This window comes from Centrocercus urophasianus, unplaced genomic scaffold, assembly GCF_019232065.1.
Source record: "Centrocercus urophasianus isolate 14NV4802_14NV808 unplaced genomic scaffold, USGS_Curo_1.0 seq_18, whole genome shotgun sequence".
Taxonomy (NCBI): Eukaryota; Metazoa; Chordata; class Aves; order Galliformes; family Phasianidae; genus Centrocercus; species Centrocercus urophasianus.
In genome coordinates this window covers 26,900,024-26,927,560 of record NW_024884733.1, presented here as the reverse complement: position 1 = coordinate 26,927,560, position 27,537 = coordinate 26,900,024, and the positions used below count along the sequence as shown (strand labels likewise).

At 42.2% G+C, this 27,537-nt stretch overlaps 1 protein-coding gene across 2 annotated transcripts in view; it reads left to right on the top strand.

Annotated features, from left to right (window-relative positions):
* Positions 1-27,537, top strand: part of DOCK7 (dedicator of cytokinesis 7) — an 81,590-nt gene that overhangs the window by 43,081 nt on the left and 10,972 nt on the right. For both annotated transcript variants that reach the window (XM_042819475.1, XM_042819474.1), the window contains exons 17-40: positions 186-287; positions 805-891; positions 1,650-1,881; positions 3,036-3,200; positions 4,081-4,250; positions 9,715-9,804; positions 10,809-10,904; positions 11,032-11,172; positions 11,342-11,455; positions 11,800-11,970; positions 13,017-13,156; positions 16,654-16,823; positions 18,086-18,240; positions 18,804-18,986; positions 19,455-19,590; positions 20,321-20,417; positions 22,530-22,626; positions 23,297-23,431; positions 24,156-24,308; positions 24,708-24,866; positions 25,104-25,204; positions 25,717-25,909; positions 26,458-26,601; positions 27,269-27,400. In XM_042819475.1, the coding sequence (XP_042675409.1) occupies positions 186-287; positions 805-891; positions 1,650-1,881; positions 3,036-3,200; positions 4,081-4,250; positions 9,715-9,804; positions 10,809-10,904; positions 11,032-11,172; positions 11,342-11,455; positions 11,800-11,970; positions 13,017-13,156; positions 16,654-16,823; positions 18,086-18,240; positions 18,804-18,986; positions 19,455-19,590; positions 20,321-20,417; positions 22,530-22,626; positions 23,297-23,431; positions 24,156-24,308; positions 24,708-24,866; positions 25,104-25,204; positions 25,717-25,909; positions 26,458-26,601; positions 27,269-27,400 (3,363 nt within the window). The remainder of the gene's footprint in view (positions 1-185; positions 288-804; positions 892-1,649; positions 1,882-3,035; positions 3,201-4,080; positions 4,251-9,714; positions 9,805-10,808; positions 10,905-11,031; positions 11,173-11,341; positions 11,456-11,799; positions 11,971-13,016; positions 13,157-16,653; positions 16,824-18,085; positions 18,241-18,803; positions 18,987-19,454; positions 19,591-20,320; positions 20,418-22,529; positions 22,627-23,296; positions 23,432-24,155; positions 24,309-24,707; positions 24,867-25,103; positions 25,205-25,716; positions 25,910-26,457; positions 26,602-27,268; positions 27,401-27,537) is intronic.

The window sequence follows — 27,537 nt, the reverse complement described above, 5'->3', positions numbered from 1 at the left end:
CTTTCAATCTCTTTTTCAGCACAGGATAATATTCTGTAGATGGATAATGCATTTATTTGCAATTTTTTTAGTCATAACTGTCAGTGTATACCATTGTAGAGTTTGAGACAGTCAAGCTTGTGGATTTCAGTAAAGCCTTAAGAAGTTTGTATTTTCATTTCTTCTTGTTCTTCAATTACTTAAAGTGGATTCCGATGCTTCAAAATGGACGGTTAAAGACTGGTCAGTTCTGTCTCCCTGTCTCACTGGAAAAACCACCACAGGCATATTCAGTGCTTTCTCCAGAGGTGAGTCGTTTCTCACATTGAAAATCAGCAGGAGAATGCTTTTTTTTTTTTTTTTTTAAAAAAAAAAAAAAGTGAGAAGTATATGTGCACATATGTGCACTTATAAGCTTGTGTGTGCATGCATCTGTATTTCCTAAATGCTAAGTATAGTTGTGTGTGTGTTTGTGCACAGAATCCTAGAATGGCCTGGGTTGCAAAGGAGCACAACGCTCATCAGTTCCAACCCCCTGCTGTGTGCAGGTCGCCAACCAGCAGCCCAGGCTGCCCAGAGCCACATCCAGCCTGGCCTTGAATGCCTGCAGGGATGGGGCATCCACAGCCTCCTTGGGCAGCCTGTGCCAGTGCCTCACCACCCTCTGGGGGAAAAACTTCCTCCTCATATCCAACCTAAACCTCCCCTGTCTCAGTTTAAAACCGCGTGTATGGTCTGACAGTAAAATGAAATGGCAATTGTAATGAGAAGTACTGTAGCTTTTCTTTCTGTCACATCTCCATTCATCCTTCTGCTCACCTGTAGGTTCCACTTCCTGGGATGAAGTGGGTGGATAATCACAAAGGAGTTTTCAATGTAGAAGTTGTTGCTGTCTCATCCCTCCATACTCAGGTAAGCGTTAAGATCTGTCGTTTTAATAAAAAAATCTTGATAATCTGTTGGCAGTTGAAACACTGTCAAAGAGTTTGTAATGAAGAGTACAGCAATTACAGCAGTGAAATTACAATCTCATTTTCAGTTCTGAGCCAGCAGACCTGTTATTCCACGTTCTGCTGTGAGTATATCTGAGAAGTTCTGCTTAAAAACATGAATGGTTTGGCCTTTATTCACAGGGGTTGAATGGCCAACAATGTTTTCAGACCTTTGACTGTTGTTTTAAATACAACAGATCTAACATGCTGTCCAAGCATATGATGTTTTCTTGTTTTTCCTTTTCTTCCCTGTCACTTTTGTTTCCATGTGTATTTTTTGTCTGTCTTTGATCCACAATGAGAGATGGCAATCGTTTTGAACTCATTGTTTCAACTTTTAGTTCATTAATTCCTTGTGTGTCTTTTTGATGGTTTTTTGATGTATTTTGTTTGTGCTGTCAATAGTACCATGACTTCAGTGCATTTCTGTCTGTTTCTCTAAAGAACACAGTCTGTGAGTTCTCTACTTTTGCCTGAACGCTTTCTGAACTGGCTGATTTAAGCTGAGTTAGACATATAGGCAGAGCTCTCACAAGTGTTGAGTTTCTGGTAATTTTGTGGAATTAAATGTCCAGATAGAAGAGGGGAAAGAGAGAATCTATCAATGGGGACAAGTCCACAGAGAGCGGTGTTCATTTGGGAGCTTCTTGCTGATTTCTGTTCTGTGCTTGTGTGTAGGACCCTTATCTTGACAAGTTCTTTGCACTTGTCCATGCTCTGGACGAGCACATGTTCCCTGTGCGAATAGGAGACATGAGAATTATGGAAAACAACTTGGAAAATGAACTGAAGAGCAGCATTTCAGCTTTAAATTCCTCTCAACTGGAGCCGGTAGTGCGATTTCTTCATCTCCTGCTTGACAAACTGATTCTTCTGGTAGTAAGACCTCCTGTCATTGCAGGCCAAATAGGTATTCTATTTAAGTTTTATAGAGAATTACATAGCTGAGAATTTGACACTTCCAATGTTATCGTATTTATGTAGAAATAAATAAGTCCATTTTTATACTTTACTTTAGTGCCACTGATATACCATGCATCTTCAAAGTAAAACATTCTGGCATCCAGACCAGTGATGATATACACAGGAGCAACATTCAGTGGAAAGGTTTTCAAAAATGGGTGGTAATTTGGTGTCCAAGTTGAGACACCAGAAAGGAGCCTGACTTTCAAAGTTGGATGCCCAGTGCTTTCTTAGCATTGGAGCCTGTTAATGTGTCTCCATACTGACATTCAGAAGCTAAGACTTTCAGTCTCACTAGTCGCCTTGGAGAACTTTGAAGTAGGTAAATTAAGAAGACGTAGATGCTGTAGCTGTTCTGGTCTGATGTTGTCAGCATGAATAATCCCTTCTTTTGCTCCTTGTTAGGGGTTTGCCTAAATGGCCTAACTGAGCATTTAATTAAACTTCTCAGAAAGGAAGCCTGCAATTCAAACACTGGTGAGGAAGTTGCTGATGTGTTTTCTGAACACACCAATATACAGGGAGGTGCTGACTGCAGAGAGGAAAGGGAGATGTACTGACATGGGGGACTTTGTAAACCAACTTACGTTAGATTTACTGTTTCCAGCTGCAGTCTGCTTCATCCTCATTTGTTTAAAATATCTAGCCAGGTCCATGTGTGGATTTCTATGCTCAGTTTTTTGAACAGAATGTTACTTGAAAACAGAACGGAATTGCTCTTTTTCACTTTGTATTTTGACTGATACTTAAATGGAGCCAAGAGTTAACTGAGAAATGTATGACAAATATCCAGAGGGCATCAGGTAAACCAGGACATTGTTACCATTGCAAACTGGGGGGCCAAAGTTGGTCTGATTCCAGAAATCAAACCTAAATTAATCAAGTGTTATTAAAGTGAGAGGAACTGCAACACTGCAGCATCTGCCTTCTTGTCAAGTAGACCTACTTTAAATACCAGCTTCAGTTTTTCTTGAGAAATGCTTGCTGTACTCTAACAAGCTTCACCATTTATCCTTTAGAAGGTGGATGAAATGCATATTCAGAATTTGTTTGTGGGGATTGCTGAAATCTAAAACAACTTTTTTTTCTTTTTTTTTTCAGTAAACCTGGGCCAAGCATCTTTTGAAGCAATGGCTTCAATCATAAACAGACTTCACAAGAACTTGGATGGAAACCAGGACCAGCACGGCAGAAACAGCCTTCTTGCTTCCTATATTTACTATGTTTTTCGCCTACCAAATACCTATCCCAACTCGCCATCACCAGGTAACTCTTTTTTTCACTTTATTTCAAGTCACAGTTTGTTAAAAGCAAGCAGAAAGTGCTTACTGGCAGATGCTCTGAGCTCCAATTGCATGACTGGTTCCCTGCCAAGTCCTGTTATTAACTTTCTCTGCGACGCAGTGTTGCCATTTAGATGATGAGTTTAATTACAGTTAGAGCCATGTCAAGGATTTAACTATTCAGTGGTCTGAAAGTGCCATTACTGAAAGAACTTGAGGTCAAATTATGACAAAATACTGTTCTATTTACTTTGTTTTGTGACAAATGGATGGGATACCCTGTGGCCTATCCTGCTTCCCAGACTCTTTCATTAGTACTTTAGGACTTTTATTCAGTTCCAGCAGAAGTTGATGCGCTGGCAGAGGAGTCTGAAATACTTAAATACAGATGTGTACAGGAGGGAATCACATTGATTCTACCTCTGCTGAGAACAAGAAAGGCATCTACTGGAATGGAGATACAGAAAACCAGGCTTTGGAAGGCCTGTTGTTCACTGCACTTGCTTCTTGCATGGAATGGGAGGCCTCTGAGGAGACTGGAAAAGTTGTGTGCTTAGAACTATACTTCAGAATTCAGTGCTTTACTGTTTCCAGTCTGTGATCTGGCTAAAGGCAGACCTCATGCTGGCTGCCTGAAGCCACAGAGAGCTTCCTGCTTCCCACAGATCACAGAATAAAACAGCATGTTGATCCCATCTCCCAGCTGCTAACCTTGGAGCACCAAGCAGGGGAAGCACGGGAGATTTCCTTATGGACCAGAGCTACTGATTATGCAAAGGTTTTGTAGTAAAAAGGTGTAAAGCAGGGCGAGATGGAGGCTTTGGCTGGAGGTGCAACAAGATGTTCTTTGTATGGCACTGTAGGTCCCGGTGGCTTAGGGGGATCAGTGCATTATGCCACCATGGCTCGATCTGCTGTCCGACCAGCAAGCCTTAACCTGAACCGCTCACGGAGCCTCAGCAACAGCAACCCAGATATATCTGGGACCCCCACCTCACCTGATGATGAAGTTCGCTCGATCATTGGCAGTAAGGTACAAATGCACAGCCAAGGGGCTCGGGGATGGCAGTGTCTTTTATTTCATATCTAAAGTAATGATGGGGAAGTTCTCGTGTTTTATTTCCTATCAAAAGTTGTCCTCACTAGCAGCCCCATCTCAGGCTTATTCTGGTGGTTATGGAAAACATGCCTGATACTCCTGAAAATTGCTACTTTTGTCTCTGATTTATTGGAGACCATCCTGCCAGTATTACTTGCATGGGTATGATGGCTGGGGCCGGAGTCCTTCTGGACTTGCCTCCCCAAGACCAGTAAGACAAGGACAGCTTTCTTCTCACTACTCACATGGCCAGCAGCTGTATCCTCTGACTAGCTGTTATGTCTCCCCAAACCTTGCATCCCCTACTTTGCCACCCTTTGATCCCAGTGTTACCTCCCAAACCAAAACTCTCTCTTCTCCTCTGTGTTCAGCACTAACAGCTGCTCAAATGCTCTCTGTGTTACTTATGTCCAAAGCAAGTACCTTGCACGCAGCAGACATATTCCATGGCCAGAAAGATTTCACTTGGTTAGCAACTGAGCTGCAGTCTAGCTGCAGTATGAATTTTTGATGTACCCACTCAGCATCCACAGTGACTCGCCACCTTTATGGTGGGCAGACCTCATTGTGGCCTTCTAGTACTTGAAGGGAGCGTATAAACAGGAGGGGGAACAGCTGTTTACGAGGGTGGATGGTGATAGGACAAGGGGGAATGGTTTTAAACTGAGACAGGGGAGGGTTAGGTTGGATATGAGGAGGAAGTTTTTCAGCCAGAGGGTGGTGAGGCACTGGCACAGGTTGCCCAAGGAGGCTGTGGATGCCCCATCCCTGCAGGCATTCAAGGCCAGGCTGGATGTGGCTCTGGGCAGCCTGGGCTGCTGGTTGGTGACCCTGCACGTAGTAGGGGGATTGAAATGAAATGATCTTTGTGGTCCTTTTCAATCCAAGCCATTCTAGGATTCTATTATGATTCTATGGCCTTTGTAACTTGCTGAAAGTGGCTTTTCAAGGAGTGGGGGCAGATTAGTACAAAGCATCTGGTGTGGTCTTACTCCAGCTCTTAGGTGCTCTGGGTGTATGTGTGCATGTTTATGGCATGGTTTTTGGAGTAGATTTTCTTAACCTCAGTTATGTTGTCTGTTCTGGGAACATGGTTGTCAGGGCTTTCTGTGTAATCAGTATAGAGAAAAAAAGCTTCTCAGCAGATGATTTATGCCACACAAGGTATGAATCACCTTCTTGTCCCACTCTTGTGAGTTCCGAGTATGTAGAGCTGCTACCGATACTTTGTAGGTATAAAATAGGTGACATGAGGCAGGACAAACCTGTGTTGGTAGATCTGTTACCTGAGAGGAGTGCCTTAGTTCAGTTTGGGCTCTTTTTTAGTGTTTGAACTGAGACAACTTGCACCGAGATGAGACACTTTCCCCACCTGTGTCCCTTCCAGCACAGATGAGTCTGATCTTTTGATTTGATCCTTCTGGCAAAATAGCAGCCATCAGCCCCACCAGACAAGCTTGACACAGTCCTGGGTTGTATAAGGGAAACCTCTTTGAGAAAGAAATTTATCTTTGAGAAATTAACAGTGACTTGCTTTTCTGAGCAAATAAGATGCTGAAGTAACATGGATAGGCAAATAGTTATTTGTTTCATCAAAGTTTGGACTTCAAAGGCTTAAAATCTTTTAAAGACCACCTCAATATCTTGCTAATTTATCAACTGTGACCTTTTGTGAAATGCCATAGGCAGTGATGTGCACATGGAATTCACACAGGGTATCAGAAGCTTTACATGTGCTGGCATAGTGAATAATGTCACAGTACAAAATGAAGAGAAATTTTGTTCTAGAGATACTCCAGGCTTTAAATATGCAAATATATCCATAATTGCTGATGGGGAATTTTTTTTTTTCATATTAGCCAGATAATATCAGAAATTAAGCTTGGTCTGACTATACAGAATGTTGGTTTAATGTAATTGTTTCTGTTTCTTAATGTCACTAGAAACACAAATACTTCCTGAGATGCTGAAAGGAGTACAGGGATGCATAAATTTCTGTTCTCTTTCTCCAAGCAAAAATTTAAGCATATATATACCCAAACAAGGAACTTATATTTCACATTGAATCTATCTGGAGTCTTTCTGCTTTTAAAAAGAAAAAATAATGTGTGGTGGAATTCTTTAGAGCTCAGTCTTCTGTTGTTTCTTATTGTAATGTGTTTGATAGTTTTGGTAAAGTTGCTTTGGGTCTTACTTACATCAGCATTGTGCTTAATTCTGAGCATTCAAGCAGTCATCCCCTTTAAAGGATTTAGAAGATTTCTGTGGTTTTGCATAATAGAGGAGGGTTTAGGTCTTGTCACTTATTTTGCCTTCATTTGTGAACTGAAGCCATGTAAATTTTATTCCCTACTGAAGAGGATTTATTAACTGTCTAAAAAGAGTATGTTGAGATTTTTATGCTTAAAGTATTCCTGAAATGTTGGGGATGTGCTGGGAAGAAAGAGAACATTCTGAGTGTCATGGCTCTGATGATGGATGTTCACAGATGTGCATTCTGTGCCCAGCTGCAGGTTGAACCCAGAAACAGGACAGGATTTAACAAGAGTTTTGTGCACTTGGAAGTGACTTACCAAGCCAGAGAAGCTCTTGCACTCTGTTATCTTCCAGAGAAGTATGAAATGAAGGAATCTCTTCAGATTTTTACAAAATCTGCTTCTGCCAACATTGGTTCTGAGGCTAGACATGTACAGAGGGCTGTGATTAGAAAGCATAGGAATGAAAAAGGGAGTGGGAGAAAGGCATTTTCAGAATTAAACCTTGCTTTACAAAAGGTGAACTCAGTTCAGCATTCTGCAAAGTCCTTTGATATGAACTCATTGTGAGCAAAGTAAAACATTTGTATGAATCTACGCAGGACGGAGAGGTTTGATTTATTATTTCCAAAAAGTAATTGAGATTAAAGCACTCATTCTGTCTCTTCAGTATATTTTTATTGGACAACTTAAGCAAAATTACAGCATGGCTATACTTTGCATAGAGAATAGCTCGATGTATTAATGATTTGAATCCCAGGCTCAATCCTTGGGTAGATTTGTCTTCATGAGAGAAACAAACTTTTAGGCGTGATGGACTTTGCAGTTGATAATCTTTGTGATGAAATAGTCTGCACCTTTGCCTCACATACTGGAAAAAAGCTCTGGGCTGGCATGGAAGCTGGGATAAAAGCTCTCTCAGGTGAGGGTCAAAAATGATGTGTGACATTTATAGGGAATGTCTGTGGCATTGCACAACTGCCTCCATTAGAGCTGGATCCTGAGACCCATCAATGTCCACTGCATCCCACTGAGTGTTCCTGATATGGGAACAGCCTGGATGACAAACACGAGTTTGATTTTTTCATTTTCTTCATTCTGAGTTTCTTGAGAGGAGAAGAGAGTGGAGGGAGAGGAGGGATCTGCAGTAATTTTGCACATATGATCCACTGAGACTTAAAACTGAAGTACAAATGAGATAAATCTTTTCAAAAAAACAAGGTAATTTTTCAAATGTTTTGTTTGGCAGAGCAGATTGGTTCCAGAAAAGGTATGTCCTCTTTTCTCTGTTTGCCACAGTGCCCAGAGGAAATGGCCAAAAGTCCATGTGGAAGTTTCTCCCCAGGTTACTCCACCAATGGTGCAGGATTTTTCTTCCATGAAAACCTGTGAGAGCTGACAATTGGATCTCTTTGAGTTTCCGTAGCATTTCCATGGGATCTGTAGAGCTTATAGTCTGTGGGCTAGCAAGTAGTCTACCTTACGAAAAAGATCTGAGGAAAAACTGAGAGCATTCTTTGTTTTTCACATCCGACCACCAATTTGCTTCTGTCACATAAAAAATTTGGGCTGGCTCCACCTACTGAAGTGGATTTCAACTGATAGAAGTGGGATTTTTCAGGAGGATGATAGTTTTTGAATGTCAAGCATTACAGATAGAACAGATTGGACTGGAATATTGATGTGGTGTACATGTGTGATGAGTTACAAAAGTAAGCCTCTCAACAAATGCAGCTTTAACAGTTGTAATTGGCGATGTGTTTGCAGTGCACCTGTTAGATTGCTTTTGAGGACTAAGATTTGACTATTGTATGGCATGCAACATGTAATATTTCTTTCCTTTCCCACCTGCTTTCTATTACATGCCCAGGGTTTAGACCGCTCCAATTCCTGGGTAAACACTGGTGGTCCAAAAGCAGCCCCATGGGGATCCAACCCCAGCCCAAGTGCAGAGTCAACACAGGTGGTGTCTTCGGTAGAGGTTTTTCTGGCTTTGTTTTCTCTGATGTTTCCCTGTAGAATATCCTCAGTGCATACTCTGATTTTGGTGGTTTGCTTATTTATTTACCTACTTATTTAATTGCTCTTTGTAAACTTTGAGTTTCGTTTTATGAATCAGCATCTTCTCCCCCACCACCTCACTGCACTGCATGACAAACCCCAAAACTTGTGAACGTGTCCCCTTCTTTCATTTCAGTGGTTGCTGGTCTGTGAAATGTAAATGCTGTGACTGCTTTTCCTTTCTTTTTTCTCTCTCTCTCTCTAACACTAGTTTCAGCTTCAGGTGGAGCACATTTCTAAATGGGAACATCGATCACAGCCTCATAGTTTTGTCCATGTTTGCCATTTCTTTTAATGTGAACCATTTTGCCATTTTCATCAAGCATTTAGTATTCATAGTCAAGTAATCCTTCATGTCTGTTTGAGTGGAATATTATTAAACCAAAATTGATACACATGTAAAATTCTCTCTTGGAAGGTGTAAATTTAAGTGCTGGAACCAGTGATTCTCTGGGTCCAATTGTATCTGTTCCATGTTGCAAAGTATGAAAACTTTATAGCAGCTTTGGTCAAAAAGACTTAAGTTATTTTAGCCCCCATTGCCTGCTGCTTTCCACTGCATGGTTGCCTTGAACATACCTCTCAACTGTACTTCCTTTCAAGTTTGCCACTTTTACAAGTATCCAGTCACTTGTACTCCTGCCAATTATTACCACCAGCAATAACTTAAGTGATTTTCTCGTTCTCTGTGCCAGTAGCAGTGTTACATCTGCACGTACTTGGTCTGGTAGAGTGAGAGGTATGGCACTGAAATTACAAGTATTACTTCCTTGACATATGCATGTTGATAAAATAGAGTGATGAAAAGGTTTCATGCTTTGCAGCACTAAATGTCCTTGTGCATAAGAACACGCAGTTATTTAAATAGCCTATGTGTCTTAAAACAGTAAAAAGTTCTGTCATGTTGCTTAAAGCAGGTCTGTAAATGAGTAAGACTTTGAGAATGCATAAAAAGGTGTAAAGGCAGTAAAAGCCTACAGTTGGAACAGTATTTTTGTAAACGTACGTTGTCCTTGAGCTGCAAAACCCATCCACAGCAAACTTTAATGTCCTGTCATCATTCATTCATCTCCACTCCGTAGGCTACGGATCGAAGTTGTAATCGTATGTCTTCGCACACTGAGACGTCAAGTTTCTTACAAACATTAACAGGACGGTTACCAACTAAAAAGGTAGATTTCAGTGAAGACAATTGATGTTGTGGGGCAGGGAGGTCAAGTCATTCTGAAAACATCTGTTTTATCTATAGCCTGATTCTTTCTGAGGTCGTTAGGAACCGCTGCTGCTTAACACCTCTGAACATCCAGGCTGTGGTGAATGTGAGGTATTCTGACAGAGCCGAATTGGGAAGAGTAACATCATCAGGAGTAGCTTGTCTGATTTAATGTCCGTGCTGTTTGGAGCCATAGTATCTGTGGCTTTACATTAAATTACGGATAGCACTGTCTAGACATGTAAATGACACATCCTTGTGTGCAAAATTACAGTGTGTTAGATGGTTGGCACTGCAGATGTGTTCTGAACTCAGGGACGTAGGTGTTAATCCAGAGTGACTCCAGAAAGTGGGAGGGAGTTGCCTTGGAAGTGCATTCCCTTTAAGGAGATGAGATCGTACTGAACAACATCAGAAAGGCAAAATGCCAGACTTCTGTGTGAGGGAAATGTGGTCACTGACAGTGTCCAGTCTGTGGATTGGTACTCCCAAGAAAAGAAATCTAAAAGCTGATTCTTAGCCCCACGTTTCTTTCTTACTGTTTTAAGTCCTTTCTCACAGTAAATGTTTATCTTTGTACAAATTGCTTTATATGTCCACTTTTTACTCCTTTTTCCTGCAAAAATCAGACCAGGCAGAAAGGTAGACTTTTAAAATAAATTAATATGAGCACCAAACCTTTTTTTTTTCCTTTTGGGTGGGTGGAAAATCCTTTTGACACTTGAAATTCAATTAAGCGAGATGCTTTGGAACGTTTCTCCCATTCCATATCATGACATCATCTTTCATTGTTAGTTGGGGATTTCTTTAAGGAACCACCACTGCTGTCATGTCCTCAGTTATTATTTTGCTTAATCTCATTGTTTGCCATACTTTCCATGGACCGTGCTCCCATTTCTCATGCAGACTGTTTTGTGAGCTGCTGCTGAGGCTTGGACTAACTCTGGATTTGCTTCTGTGTAGCTTTTTCATGAAGAGCTGGCCTTACAGTGGGTCGTGTGCAGTGGGAGTGTGCGGGAGGCAGCCCTGCAGCAGGCCTGGTTCTTCTTCGAGCTGATGGTGAGCAAACTGGGAGCACTTTGCTTACTGCTTTAACATTCATCATTTGAAACACAAACAGCAACAACCGAGTCTCCATCCTGTTTCATTTCCACAAGTGACTCCACTGTAATTTATATTCCTATAGGTGAAGAGCATGGTGCATCATTTGTATTTTGCTGACAAACTGGATGCTTCAAGGAAGAATCGTTTTCCTGAGCGTTTCATGGATGATGTAACTGCTTTGGTCAGCACAATTGCTGGTGATATAGTCTCTCGGTTTCAGAAGGTAATGACAAACAATTAAAGTGAGCTCACATCAGAGCTCAGGCACCAGACCCTACTGTGTGTTCTTTCTGATGCCTAGAGCAGGAGTTTTCATTTGAATTCACTGTATTGCTCTATTACTGCTCAGCGTGTTCTTTGTCATTTTCCATTTTTCTCTTCCTTCTCTCCAGGATACAGAAATGGTTGAAAGGCTCAACACCAGTCTTGCATTTTTCCTCAATGATCTATTGTCTATCATGGACAGAGGATTTGTTTTTGTTCTTATTAAGACCTGCTACAAACAGGTGAATGCAGATAAATGTTATGACTTAGCTGTGATCCATGGCATAACTCTTCTTTTAGACAGACAGTGAAGTATGGACTTAATTTGCTTGTAAAAACATGACTTGTATATACATCTTGTACTGCTATGTGTGCTGTTATTGGCTGGGAGGCGTGTGACTCCTGCACATCAGAAGTTGAATCTGTAGCACAGAGAAGTAATGTGGATGGGGTCATGTAATGATGTCAAGTTGTTTAATTCTTGCTTTGGAAGCAGTTTTGGGAGCGGTAGTGGGGCAGGAGAGCCAGTGCTGCATTTGTAATCTGCTTTGGTGCTAACTGCAGTCTTACGGATTAAACTTGCCAGGTGTCTTCAAAGCTGTATTCCTTAACAAACCCAAGTAACCTGGCATCTTTGAGGCTGGACTTCCTTCGCATCATTTGCAGCCATGAACACTATGTCACCTTGAATTTACCCTGCAGCTTGCTCACACCGCCTGCGTCTCCATCACCGTCTGTGTCTTCAGCAACTTCCCAGGTACCCTGCAACAAGGGCCCTTTGTGGGAATTCAAGCTGAGCTTTGTTCTGAGGCTTGATTCACATGAGGCAGAAGATGTGTAATCCATATTTTCAGTCTCTGCTTGCTAGTATTTATTGGAAATGTTTATTTAGAAATTAACTTCATTCAGGAAAGAACGGGTGAACTGCTGGAAAGCACACAGACAGAGTTCTCACTTGAAAGGCCCCCTTTGCCACTGATGTGCTGGGGAAAGGCTGCAATGGGTAGATGAGGGCTATGGGAACCATGTAAGGGTTGCAGGCAGCTCGGGTGATGATGTGACTTTGGCTACAGCAGTTTTGGTTTTACTTCTTTCTGGAACATCTTGAACCATCTTGAACCTCACATTCAGACTTTGGAGGAAAGTGTAACAGTTTTTCCTGCTGTGTTGGTTTTCACTTGTTTTGATATTGTATCATTGGGAAAAAAAAAAAAAGAAGCCCATATGTGTACCCCCATAGTGTCCACACACCCTTTTGTCCCAAGGCACCTAATCTCTTTCCGTGTTATGCATGAGCATAAATGAGCCATTAAAAAAAGACTTTGTACACTATTACCCTTTTCTTATAAAACAAGGGACTTTCTGTATACTGTAGTGTTGTCCCAACCTGCTGAGAAAAAGTAGAGTAACAAGTGTTTTGTTCAGGTAGATTAATTAGTTGAAAAATTAATTAAACTTACTCAAATTAAAGCTTTCTTAAGCCTGAGGAAACGATCCATGCCTGAGTTAAAAGTTTAACTAATGCACTTTCCAAGATACTTTGGCTTAACTTCTCTAAGGCTGTCTTGCAGGAGAGGAGGCAATAATGACAAACAATTAAGAGAAGAAGTAGAAAGCTTGGATATATTGTAGTTAAACGTGCCTACATCCAAACAAAACATGAAAAAAATGGTTTACCTGGGATCGTGTTTAATTCTGAAACTGCTTTTGTTGTGTTTCCTGGGCTTTGACTCTCTGTGTTCCAAGGATCCTTATGATGCAGCTGGTGAAACTTAGTTGGTTTTTTTGGCTTTTTTTTTCCAGAGTTCTGGGTTCTCCACAAATGTCCAAGACCAGAAGATTGCAAATATGTTTGAATTGTCTGTGCCTTTCCGTCAACAGCATTACTTGGCTGGGCTTGTGTTAACAGAACTGGCTGTCATTTTAGATCCTGATGCAGAAGGGTAAATCTTTGCAATTTTTTTCCTCGAGAATTTTCTGTAGTTCCAAGTAAATGATGGATAGCAAGCAAATTCTGGCATGGCCAAAATTAAGTTATGTTTGTGAGTTGAGAAGGTAAGGGACCTGTTCTTTAACTCTGAGAATCCTCTTTTTCCTTTCTGCTTCTGTTTCTCAGTTCCTTAGCACTGGCACTGTGAACATGATTTCAATCATATTTTTCCAGCTGAGGGGGGAAAGAGATTCCCTCTGGAGACCCCAGCTCCATAGGGGCACCAGTGGAGTTCCAACAGGAAAACTGCTTTTATCAACTATAACAAAAAAATAATTTTGTGTTTAAGAAGTCTCTGTTGCTGGTGTTTTCAAATATTGCAGTGCATTTTGCCTGTAGTCCCCTCTGTTCAACATAAATTATGCATCAGTGAGACCCCCATGGGTTACATAAATAGACAAATAGAGTCAAATGTGCAGAGTTGGTCAGTGACTCGCCTGGCTTGTGGAGCAAATAATTTTTTGAAGTGGGAGTGTAGCCTGTAGACCTGACATCCAGTCTGTTACTTGTATTATTTAAGGCTGTTTTCTGTCTTGTTCCTTTCAAATGGATTTCAATAGAAATTATTGATTGCTTCTGCAGTCCTAAGTTCTCTCACAGGCATTTTCTCAAGGTGGACCCAGAAATATCAGCAGAGTCGACGAATACTGATGATTCATGGGTAATTCTGCCCCTTTACCAAGAGGTCTCAGGAGTTAAACATTAATTCTGTTTCTTGTTGGAGAAGAAAGTGATGCCATAAATGAGTTTGTTGTCCTGTATATGTGCATAACACATTGTAGTCCCACTTGTTTGGTCTGAAAAAGCAGCAAATCTTTACCCATTCACACACTGCAGAAATCCTATTTGTAGAACAGGAACATCCTCCTCCCTGGTAAGAAATGAGGTCCTGTCTCTGGTCTCATTTCCTCTTATTTTCACAACCTTTCTTTTCTCACATACTACTTTTTGAGCTCTGTCACCTTGATGTTCTCAGCCCTTAAGCTTGGACCTTGGTGCTGGACCTCTTTGTCCAGCTGCACAGAGGAGCCATCAATATGATCTGTGTCCACTAGAGAGACAGCTCCTATCTGGGCTCTCTGTAGACAGCAAAAGCCCACTGATACCAGTTCAGTTCTGGAAATCCCTTTTGATCAAAGGCTCCTGAATTTTGGTGAAGATGTGTATCTGTAATGCATTTATTTGTTACAGTTCTCCAGAATGACTTGTGGTTTGCAGCTTGTTGGCTCTTCTCAGGATTAAATCTGTCTTTGCCCTGATAGATGCACCATGGGGTCTATCGTTCTCATGCCTGAGAAGAGTTCTAATGGTCAGGTGTGAGGATCATTATCAGATGATTAAAGGAGGTTTTAGGCATGCTTACCATTAAAGTATTTTGGCCACTGTTGGAAAAAGCTTACAATTGATCCCAGGAGTGCAGAGGGATGCCCACCCATTTAGCTGCTCATTCCAGTAGAGCTTTGCATTAGATCTTGTTAGGTGATGTAGAGCCTTATGTTTATTCCTTCCATGCTTTTGTTCCCTTGGTAAAATACATTACATTTTAGTTCACCCATTGTATAAGAGCCTTGGATTCCACTGAAAAGGAAAGACTGCAGTGCTGTGTTGCCTAGAGGTTTGGTTACATCCCCCTGTGCTAGGTGCTGTACAGTAACACAACATGTCACAGTCCTCCTCCAGAGCACCTGTAGTCTAAAAGAGGAGACAGCATGTGGATTAAAGAAGCTAGAGTCAGCCCAGGCAGATAGACCTTGAACAGGTTTTCTTTGCTGACAGCACTGCATGTCTTGATTATTCAGTGGTAACAACAATTACTGCTCATTTCATAGTGCCTGTGTTGACTGACATTACAGGGCAGATATGAGAAAATCAGATTTGACCCTGGGTATTCACCAACGAAAGTCAGTTTTGCAGACATGTGCACTGTTGTCACAAATCCAAGGCTGAGATGTCAGAGGGGCTGGTGCAGGGCAGCAGGATCACTTCACTGCGTTATCAGACAGAAAGATAAGCAGGTCACATTTCCTCCTCCATACAGATTGATCCTGTACCCGTTCTGTTCAGGAAAAGGGAAAAAGAAACCCATGTAGCCCTAGGTTTTAATTACACTGCATTGTTTGAATGTGCTTTCCCTGTGCTTAGTTCCATTGCCTGTTGGATAGCTTGTTTCCAGCTATTCAAGTGCAGCCTAGATGCCACTCCTTCAAAACAATACAAAGCTTTTTCTTTAACCTTAATTTGAAGGTTGTGCTGCCAGTTATTTAAATAAGCATTTCCTTCCTAGCTGTTTAGGATTTCATTGATAATGACAAGGCAGCTGTAGGATTTATATTGGTGTGATGTAAAAAACACAGAGAGAAATGTAGTTTCACCTACCTGATGCCTTCCTAACCTGTACTGGTGTCTTTATAACCACTTTAAACCCACAACAATCCAGTCAGATCCTCTCGTCTTTTTTAACCAGAACTCAACTCTACTTTTCAGGTAAAGTGGATACTGCCTGAAATTCGGCCCTTGTTTTAATACCACAGGTCTGAACACTGAAGCTTATGTTTTGCTACTGCATCATGTATGAGCTTCTTTGGCTGCTTTGTGCATGGGGTAGGGTTGTTGCATTGGACTGGTTTGCCTCCAGAAGCAAATAGCTACAGAGATACATGCTATTTGCTCTGGGAGAGTTTGCCCTCTGTGTGGTGGCTGAGAGGACTGAGAGGAGCAGAGTGAGTTGTCAGGAGTCAAAGGGGTTTATGTTCATGAGGCATGAGCACCAGTAGGCTTACACACAGTGTTGTGCAAGAGGGAATGGTGCTTGGGCCCTGCCATTGTTTGCAGCTTAATAATGAGGAAGGCCACTTCTTGCTGGGTTTTTCCTTCTGCCCCTCCATTTCTCTGATAGTTTGCATTCAGCTACTGAGCTGTAGTCTGTTTCGGTTGAATAATTGCATGGGGATTCAGGGAACTGAGGCAAAATCTTTCTGATCATTTGATAAAAGCAATGTTCTGTTTTAGGAGGGCTTTTCTCTCTGTGAATGGAGTTAAATAGAAACAGAAAAGAGCACTACAACTGATGTCACTAAACCTACTCTTGAGTTTCTCTCCCCATCCTCTGTATTTCCCTCTCTCTCCTAGCATTCTTCAGTTGACTCGGTACAGCAGCATTGCAAAGCTGGGGCTTTGTATGGAAAATGTGAGAGTGCTTGCATCATGTTGAGTGTACACCTCAGCAGGATGTTTTTATACCTTCTATATGGCATGGTCAGCAGCCAGCCATTTGTAAAATCCTTGGGTGATGGAAGAATATGTGCAGTGACAGTTTATGTTAAAACAGTTAAAAATACAAACTAGGATTCCTTTTCTTCCTTTTTTTTTTAACCAAAACCACTCAGTTACAACACACAGTTTGCTTTGAAGGCATTAACTAATCTGCGTGACCCAACTCTCTTTTAACAGTTTATTTGGATTGCATAAGAAGGTCATCAATATGGTACACAACTTACTGTCCAGTCACGACTCGGACCCGCGGTACGCTGACCCGCAGGTAAAGGCCCGGGTGGCAATGCTGTATCTACCTCTGATTGGTGTGATCATGGAAACGGTGCCTCAGCTCTATGATTTTACAGGTATTTTGTATTCTGTGCTATGATTTTACAGGTATTTCATATTCTGTGCTGTGGGTATATGTTCAGCTGCTCACCAAGTTTGAGCGTTTCTTGTCTAGAACGAATTCCGTTGGTTCTAAAACAAGACCCGTTACTGGTGGATGAGGTCGTTTGTATTTCTGAAGTATAATAACTTTGATGTGTTTCCACATCCATTTGCTAAAGTGCACTTGCAAAATCCTCAATGGCTGAACACTCAAAGCTGCGTTTGGCCACTTGTTTGCATAAAGTGAAAAATGAGCAGTGCATTTTAATTGCTATCTGCGTAAGGCTGGCCTGTCTGCTCTGACCTGATTCAAAAGTCATCCCATATACTGTGCAGGGCTCAGAACAATTAGAATCATAGAATCCTAGAATGGCCTGGGTTGCAAAGAACCACAGTGCTCATCCAGTTCCAACCCCCTGCTATGTGCAGGGCTGCCAACCAGCAGCCCAGGCTGCCCAGAGCCACATCCAGCCTGGCCTTGGATGCCTGCAGGGATGGGGCATCCACAGCCTCCTTGTGCAACCTGTTCCAGTGCCTCACCACCCTCTGGGTGAAAAACTTCCTCCTTATATCTAACCTAAACCAGTCTCAGTTTAAAGCCATTCCCCCTTGTCCTATCACTATCCACCCTCACAAACAGCCATTCCCCCTCCTGTTTATGCACTCCCTTCAAGTATTGGAAGGCCACAGTGAGTCTCCCTGGAGCTTTCTCTTCTCCTAACTAAACAAGCCCGGAACCCTCAATCTTTCAAAGGTTAAAAAGAAGGAGCAGAGTTCCTCTACTTCCTTTCTGTGTGTGCTCTATCAGCAAGTCATTTCAGGTGTGTCCTGCAGAGAAGCAGAGGTGAGATGTGTCAGCTCAGGGCAGGTGATCTGGTCTGGAGTAGTTTGGGATTTGGAGTCCTTGCCATCCTTTGAGTTTAATGGCACAGTAAAGCAAAAAGTAAAGTTGTGGTGTTGGGACTTCAAAGGAGTGAAAAGTCTATTTTCAAAAGTGTTCTAGATATTGAGGTTGGTATAGAAGGCTTTTACAAACTGTTACTGTCTTAGCCTTGCATAATCCCAAATAATAGTAAGCCTTGTTTACTTGCAGGACCCTATCAGTGGGTGTGATGTTTCTCAGTTTGCCTTCCTAGATGGTTCAGTGAAACAAGCACTGTGGAGGGAGGCTGGGGTTGAGTTTGGGGATTAAAGTGTTGAGTTTGGGGATTAACTGGGATGTGTGTGTTTCTGGCAGAGAGTCACAATCAGCGAGGGAGGCCGAGCTGCGTCACTGCTGATGATTATGAAGGCGAGAGTGGAAGCATGATAAGCCAGACAGTTGCCATGGCCATCGCAGGAACATCGGTCCCTCAGCTCACCAGGCCCAGCAGTTTTCTACTCACCTCATCGGTACAAAGCTATTTCTGCCTATTCCTTGACCCTCACCCTGTGTCAATAAGCAAATATTTACACGTGCACGCCCTGTAGGGCTGATCAGTGAGCAGCAGAAACTCGTATCAGTTTGTGGCTGGGTGTTGTAGAGGGTGAAAGACAAGGGAACAAATCACTACTGAATGTTGTTGTACCTGTCTCATTGGGGTTATAAGTGTCAGGCAGGGATGAGAATCAACAAACCTCAGAATATGTAAGAATTTTCTGATAAATATTTTCTCTTTCTGAAACAATTGCATGAAAGCTCTTTGAATTACAATGGTTGTTATAAGTTCTAAGCAAAAATTCCTACCACATCCAAGTCTTACCTAGCTGAAGATGTAAATGGGCCTTGTTCTCTGCACAGGAAAGGGAATCTCCTCAGTTCTAGCAGACCCTTCCATTTCTCCCTATTCACTTCTGTTCCTACCTGGCAATTATTTAGGCCAGAGTAGCACCTTATGGAAATCCTTTCAGTGGTGACTGAAGCATTTTTGGATGTGAAATCCAATGTGACAGATGTCTTGTCCTATCTGTTCTAGAGTGGCAGGCAGCACTCCACCTTCTCAACAGAGTCCAGCCGCAGCCTCCTGATCTGTCTCTTGTGGGTGCTCAAGAATGCAGATGAAAGTGTCTTACAGAAGTGGTTCACAGACCTGTCAGTGCTGCAGCTCAATCGCCTGCTGGATTTGCTTTATCTTTGCGTATCCTGTTTTGAATACAAGGTACTGGTATTTAAACCTCCTGGAGTTTCTTCTAAGGCTCGCAGAGAAATGTAACACTCCCATCCTTTGTACAATTCCAGAAAGGCATTTCCTGTTCTCTCAGTATTTCCTGTAATCTAAATCCCATGGCTAAGCACTTCTCTGTGCAGCCTCTGGCGTTCTTCCATGTTTACTTTTCAGTCATGTAAGTGTTTCTGTCTCCTTTCATTTTTTATGTAGCTTGTGTTGCTTGCCACTCATCTGGGAACTGCAGCATTGTAAAGGAAATATCTCTTGGTCATTTTGCTTGTTCCCAACAATAAGAGAGCTTTTTGAAGTGTTGCTGGATCTGGGTAGATTATCTAGTTAGCAACTAAAGCTATGTTCCTTTCTTTCTCTCTTCATACAGGAATGGTCTTTTGAGTTGTTGCACTTAATAAATAATCCAAATTGAAAGTCTCTTCCCTCACTATCATTTGAAACTTGCAGGGCAAGAAAGTGTTTGAAAGAATGAACAGCCTGACGTTCAAGAAGTCAAAAGACATGAGAGCCAAGCTTGAAGAGGCTATTTTGGGAAGCATAGGAGCAAGGCAGGAAATGGTCCGAAGAAGCAGAGGACAGTTAGGTGAGTAAAGACTTCTTCTGCACTCTACATATTTTTCAAAAACTGCTACACCCTTCCCTAAATGGCCCAGGGATTAGGACAACAATCAACTGGGTTCAGTCTCCTGCTTTGCTGGAGGCTTCCTGGTACATGTGAGTCACTCACAGTGGGCTACATTGAATAAATATGTTAGAGACATAATTAATGAGTCATTTCACAGAGTTAGGGACCTTTGTACTTTTTTTTTTCTTCTCCTAAATCTGATCTGATTGCTTTTATCCCTTATCTGGGATGTTGTGTGATGAAATTTCCCTGCCCTCCCAGCGGTGGCAATAAAGACAGATAGCCTGTGAAGCAGGAAATGGGATCTCAGCACCATCCTGAAGACATCACTGTTTTCAGCTGACAAACAGTAGTGTCAGACTGCTGAAGATTGCTAAACCTAGGCTCCTGTGTAGTCCAAAGAAGTTGCTTCTCAGCAACCCTGATAGTTACCTCTCAGCAGTCTGTCTCAGTTGGCTCAGTCTGTACTCAGTACTTGGGTGAAAATGACTGCAAGACAAGTTACCTCTCATGGCACTTAGTGAGAGACCACATAGACAGCTTGGGTCTGAGTGCCACAGCATTGGATCTAAGGAATAAGTTATAGCTTGCTGTCACCTGTTGGATGTTAACAACGTAGAGTTGGTACTTAAAAAAAAAATAAAAATAAAAATTAAATGGCTGCTATTATTTTAATATTATCCTACAGAGAGAAGTCCTTCTGGGAGCGCTTTTGGAAGTCAGGAGAATTTGAGATGGAGAAAGGATATGACTCACTGGCGTCAAAACACGGAGAAGCTTGACAAGTAACTCTGCCTTATTCTTCTATTTTAACCATGTCACAGTGCCTGTGGGAATGCAGGGTCTCTCTCACCAGTGATGGTCAGTGGCAGCAGTCCACTTAGCCTGTTTGAGCCCTCCACTGGAGCAGGTCTGGCGATGTACAAATAGATTTTTGCTGACACTGCCCTGTTTTAACTCTTATTTTCCACCATTCCTTACTTTCTCAGTATTTTTAAAAGAGATTTAACAAGACTAATACAATCCATGGCCTTCTAAAAATCCTGTAGTAAGCTGTAATTTAGAGAGAAGATTCATGAACAATATTCACAGATAGCGTATATATCCCATGTCATATTTCCTTTATTACATAAGAGCTTTCTGGAGTTGTCAAAGCTCACTTTCCTTTCCTTCCCTAATCCATCACTTTGATTGTTTTTCCACATGTGCTGTGCTTTTAGAAGCCACAAACCAGCCAGGTACTGTAGTGTTGGTGTGCAGTTCTTATAAATTGCCATTTATACATCTGCAGATTCAATCATCACAGCCTTGTTTGTGATGCTTGGCAGAAGTTTTCAGTGTGTGTGCGTGTGTGCGTGTGTGTGCAACTGGTTGGAATGAGCTCCTCTTGCTTATTACACCCATTTCCTTTATAATTCCCTCTCCCAGTGTGGTTTAATTTGGAAGGCTCAGGAGTTGTGTTTGAGCTTTGCAGTGCATGTTTTCTGTTTCCTCAAATTGCAATCTGCAGTCTGGAATTGTTCCTAATCCTAGGAAAATAATCTCAGCCCAAGTGAAGCTCTGAAGAAACTGAGGAGCCAGGTCCTCAGCCTGGATGGAAGTCAGGCCAAATTTTACCCACAAAGACATAGAGATACTTCTTGGATTTGAAAGTGCATCTTTACAGTTTATCATTATTTTGTCCAACACAGAAGTGTAGATCTCTTGTTATGTCAGGTAGTGGCTTCTTGTCCAGGACTGCAGTCTGGCTGAGGCATCAGGAAAGCCAGATCAACAGTGTCTTTTAAACCTCCTCACATAGTGATGTAGGTATAAATTTCACCATGGTTCAACTTGAGCCATGGGCACTTTTACTGGATTAAAGTTTGGCCTGCAGAATTCATCCTTTCACTACTGACACAGGGGCTGGGCCTCTCTCTTTGGCCCAGAAGGATCAGGCACCAAGCCTTCATGTTCTGGAGACTGAGGAGTAGACAATGAGTGTATGACCCAGCTCCCATGGGAAGCTGTGTGGCACGGGAGTGTTGCTGCAGTACAGGTTCCAGGAACACTGTCAACCAAGTCAGCTCCATCCTCTTTGATGTGTGCTCTGTTTGGATTTTGTCAGTACTCTGCATCATGCCTTCAGTGCCATTTGGCCTGGCTTGAATCTGTCAGAGATAGCACCTGAGTTGGGCAAGCTGTAGCTGGGCCCTTTAGATGTAGCACTGGGGCTTTGCCAAGTGCAGCTCCTGTCACTGAATTGAGGTGGTTTCTGCTGAATTCCTGAGACCTCTGCTGTGAGTGGGGATATGAACTTTGTCAGCCTTTTGAGGGAAGTGAGTGCCTGATATTAAACAGCAAAGTTGTGTGGGTTTTTTATTCGTGGCATGGAAGATATTCTTCAAAAACTGTAATGTAATGTAGCATAAGAGGGCAGAAATCACACCTCCACACTGTGCATTCTGCCCTGCAACTAGTCTGGCTGCTGGGAACAAAGTGCATAAATACCAGCTCGTGTAGCACCACCGTGTGTCCATAGCCTACAACATGAAACCATTCATTCTATTCCTGGTTTCGCTGTTGCATGCCTTACAATGCTACTAAACCAGTTTGAGTTGGACTTTGATTCTAAATGCCTGTTGTCTTCCTGGGAGTGTAAATGAAGTGTCAGAAGTAGTGTGATCTCTCCTGAGCATGATGAACGTAAATCACCTGTAAGTTTGTATATGTAAAAAAAGCAAGTCTTCCTGTCCTCTTAATGGATACATTCAAGGATCGTTGTGTTGTCCAGCAATAAGTATGTGCATTGTAATCAAGGGGTTCCTGCCAATGAGGAAATATTTTCAAGTGGAGAATAATATTGGGTTTGCTTCTTAAACAGAAGGTAATTTTATTGCTTTCTTTTCTCCGAATAGATCACGAGCAGAGATAGAACATGAAGCACTTATTGATGGAAATCTTGCAACAGAAGCAAATCTAATTATTTTGGATACACTAGAGATAGTTGTACAGGTAAGGATGGTAGAAGAAAAGAGATGTGATACCATTAGGATCAGCTGGCCTGGCAGCAGTTCATTAAATAGAGCCTTCCTGCCATTCTAACTGCCTGAACACTGTCAGAACTGTCCAGGTCTACTGCTACAGCAGGAAGGATTGTAATGCCTCTCCTCATCCTCAGCCCTTTACAGTATGGTTTTTAAGTACTGTAGCTTTCTTCAGGGTTTTTGGAAATTGTTCCTTTTTTGTAGTATAAGGAGTATTTGTTTTTAAAACTCCATTAATGAACAGTGAAAATTGGCTAGTATTGCCCTATTACAGCCAACTCCTCTGGTTCCTTCCCAAATTTGCCTCCAGTCATTCAGTTCCAGGTCGGTCTCTTGTGTTTGTACACAGTGGCACAGTGCAGGAAAGCCTCCAGGCTCCTCGCTGTGGTACAAAATCTGTCTGTTTCCCCTTTACCCACCAGTGAGCATGGGCACACGGCAGTTTTGTGTCATTCCATCTCCTTCAGCTCACGGGTCAGATTTCCATCACCTGGAGCCGATTCAGAAATGCGACTGTTCCACAGGCTCAGCAAAGTGGACAGTTTTTCCATGCCAAGGGGGTTTTCAGCAGAGTTATTACAGCTCCCCCAGGAGGTTTGCTTGTGCTCGTATGACCCTTGGTTTTCTTTTGCCTGCAGACTGTTTCTGTGACGGAGTCCAAAGAGAGCATCCTCGGCGGGGTGCTGAAGGTGCTTCTGCACAGCATGGCCTGCAACCAAAGTGCACTTTATCTCCAACACTGCTTCGCCACACAGAGAGCTTTGGTCTCAAAGGTGAATTCTCTGCAGATGCTGTAATATATCCTGAGCAGTGCAGATGGAGGATGGGGCTGTTTTTTTCCCTTTATATCGTTGTCGCTTCACCCAGCATTTATTGTTTTGTGCAGGACTGATTTTCAGGAAATGGGGTCTCGGGATGGATAAAACCTGAATGGTTTTTGTGATTGGGGTGCTCTTTTTATGCAGTTTGGGTTTTATAGCTGTGCACAAAGGTGCAGTTCATGAGGAATGAGTATGGTGTGGGCTCCTGCTGGCTAGCAGATGTACTTAGCCAGCAGGCAGCGCAAGGAACAGCTGAAATTAAGGATGAATCTTGCTTAAAATTGATTTATTCTTTTTTCACTTGTACCATAATTTAAACTATGATTCTGCATATGTACTGGTAATAGCCCAAAGGTTTAAGCCTGAGTTTTTGGAATCAGTGTGAATCAATCGAAAGGTGTATATGCAGGAGCAAGGAGTGGTGGAGTAGGTAAAATGAATAGTAGGTAAAATGTCTTCCAGTGTTACCAGTGATTCTGCATCTCTCTAACTGTAAAAGTGAAGTGATTCAAACCAGCACAATTCCCCTCAAAGGAAGCTTTGAGGGGATTGAACTTCCTCTAATGCTGATGTATGCTTAATGTATTATTGCTTGATAGGATCATCGTGGCCTTTATGTCTGAGTGCTTGTTTCTGTCTATCCAGGCAGTAGTTTTCTCATATGCTGTTTTTCCAGTTCCCTGAGCTGCTGTTTGAAGAGGAGACTGAGCAGTGTGCAGATCTGTGCCTGAGGCTCCTGAGACACTGTAGCAGCAGCATCAGCACAATACGGTCACACGCGAGTGCCTCACTTTACCTTCTGATGAGGCAAAACTTTGAGATTGGGAATGTGAGTGTCCTGCTGCACTTCATTAGGTTGTTATATGGTAACTGGTTGGGGACCTCTGGATGGAGCACTGTGTATTCATTCATGTGAAAGAAAGGCTGTTAGAGGGCTTATCAGCTAGACAAGCATGAAAATGAATTAGAAATACTGGGATTTTTGTTTTCCTCCAGATGTTACTAATTTCTAATTAGATCTCAGGTTTACTAACTCACATGTGCTTCAAAGTGCTAAGAAAGTTCTCAGCTTCAGCTCCTCCAGTTGGTATTTTGCAAGTACCCACGTGCCTGTCTGTCACAAAGTGCTCACCAAGGCTGAGCAGCAGAACTGGAGGGATTCACTGACTCTGATAACAGTGAGTGCACAGTATTGGCAGGTTGTTGAAATACAGTTTCTCTGTTGCAGAACTTTGCCAGAGTGAAAATGCAGGTGACTATGTCTCTCTCATCCCTGGTGGGGACATCCCAGAATTTCAATGAGGAATTTTTACGACGTTCCTTGAAGACTATTCTAACATATGCTGAAGAAGATCTGGAACTCAGAGAGACAACATTTCCTGATCAGGTAAAAGAACCACAGGAATAAGTGGCATTTAGTTTATTTCCAGCCTGGAATATTTGCATGCATTCCTCGAAGGAGGTTCGTACTTTTTTTTGTGACCTGAGTACACCAAACCCAGATCCTTGATTAATTCTGACAGTGAGGTAACCACACAGAGGCTCAGAGCAGCTGTGGCCCTGGCATAGCAGTAAGTAGCTTGATTCTCATTGCTACTTCATTGCAGCGGTGTATTTTTTACAGGTCCAAGATCTAGTGTTCAACCTGCACATGATCCTCTCTGACACAGTTAAAATGAAGGAGCACCAGGAAGATCCAGAAATGCTAATTGACCTGATGTACAGGTAGAGTCCATACTCATTGCACAGCAGGGACAGTAGATGTCAGTGTCCAGCTGGTGTTTGAAGAAGCTTAGTACTTATGGCACTTCTGTATTTAGAGCACTGAGTATTGTGTAGCTGTGAATCTTGATCGTGCATTTGGCAATCATTTTACTTTTAACTTAAGCTTGTTTTGCACTGCTTCCTGTGATTCACACGTCACCTAATATAAACACAGGTAATTGCTCTTTGGTTTTGAACTCAGATGTTGTCCATTTGAGCCCTTACAGAGCATCGTTTTGGAGCAGTGATGCTGCAGTTCTAGTCTGAAATATGAAATTTAGTCAAGAGCTTCAGCAGTCACCCTTAGAAGCAGTGAGCCATCACTAGCTTGATCCAGTTGCTCGCCCACCAGTAGCTAGCTAAGAAATCTGTGAAGTGGTTGTTGCTTAAACAGAAATGACTGCATACTAATTGCAGAGTTTTTGTGTGTGTGTGTTTTCTTTCTCTCCTTTTTTTTCCCTATTTTTAACTAGGATTGCAAAGGGCTATCAGAATTCCCCTGACCTGCGCTTGACCTGGTTACAGAACATGGCTGGAAAGCACTCAGAGAGGAGCAATCATGCAGAGTCAGCACAGTGTTTGGTCCACTCTGCAGCCTTGGTGGCTGAGTATCTGAGCATGCTCGAGGACCGAAAATACCTCCCTGTGGGATGCGTTACATTTCAGGTAGAGGTTATCTTCTGTAGTGTATTTTGGGGTTTTGTCACTGCTGCTGACAGATATTCCTATGTTTAGACATTCACACTGCATTCACTCAGTTTATTTTGTGGAGAATGCATCATAGCAAGTTCTGAAAATAATCTTTATGCTTGAACACGGCTTGATTCCCCTGAGCCTCTCATCTGTAGGCTGAATGAATCCAATTGAGTTTGTTTCTTCATATAAGTTGTACTTCTTTACCATCTGTTTAGTCCAGTCACTGTGAAGTGAGTGCAGTTGTTCCGAAGCAACTTATGGAGGGGTTGTTGTGACTCACATTAAGCAGGGCAACGCTGAGCAGAGCAAACAAGCACACAGCTGTGAACACATGGGTCACTCCAATCAGCTCAACCATGTGCTGAAGTATCCTGTTGTTTCAGAAGGAGATGAAACAAAAAGCACATAACAGCTGCTGCTTTAAACATTGTAGGATTCGATTGAAATCATCAAGCTTTCAAAGTGTTGGATGTCATTGAAATTGAGCACAAATTTTTACCTGTGTTATGTTTCCTTAGAACATATCTTCTAATGTTTTGGAAGAGTCAGCAGTTTCTGATGATGTTGTGTCACCAGATGAAGAAGGTATCTGTTCTGGAAAGTATTTCACAGAAGCTGGTCTGGTGGGATTGCTGGAGCAGGCTGCAGCATCTTTCTCCATGGTAGAAGACTTGAATTTCTTTCTCTCTCTCCTTCTCCTGGGCAAAATAATGGGAAATGTTTTCTCAGTGAAACTGTGTAGCTTTGTTATAACTGCTTAATTCACGTGGAGCATTGGGAGTTTGAGCTGCTCAAGACAGCTCAGTTTGCCCTCTCAAGTGAACTGCAGTGAGCGGGGTCGGGGAGCAAAGGGCTTTTTGGTTTCCTAGCATCTTTCATTTCAACACTGCACGTTTTGGAGCTCACAGTGGCAGATAAAGGCCGTACTGTTTTTCTTCCTATTCAAAGTGGGTAGGCTGAGAGCTTCATGTGAGCAGTGTTAGTGAGCTGGTGGTAGTGTATCCATCAGAAACAAGTGAAAACAATGAATTATATCCGACAACACAGTATGAAATATTCAGTGGGTTTAAGTACAAGCAGCAGTAACTCTGGAACAAAGAGATGTGCTGTAGCAGGCTGACTAAGTTGCACAGTGTGTTGTCTCTTTACATCGATCATCTCCATTAGAGACATAGCTATATTGTAAGGAAAAGGTGCTGATTACATCACAGTGCCTTTTGGTGTGTGAGCCACCTTTTTATTTTGCAGTCTTAAAATGTAAATGTTGGGAGTGTGTATCATTCTTGCTGCTGAACTGATGGAGCGATCTGATGGCCCTTGTTTTTTTAGGCTGGCATGTATGAAGCAGTTAATGAGGTTTACAAAGTCCTTATTCCTATTCATGAAGCTAACAGAGATGCCAAGAAGCTATCCACTATTCATGGTAAACTCCAAGAAGCATTTAGCAAGATCGTCCACCAGGTAATGATTTGGATTTTCAGCTGCAGTGTGAATTGTGGTCAAATGAAAACTACCTATTAAGGAGAAAAACGTTTTGATAGATTACACAAGAACTGCCAAATAGTGATCTGCAGTAAATGCAAGGATCACTAATTGGA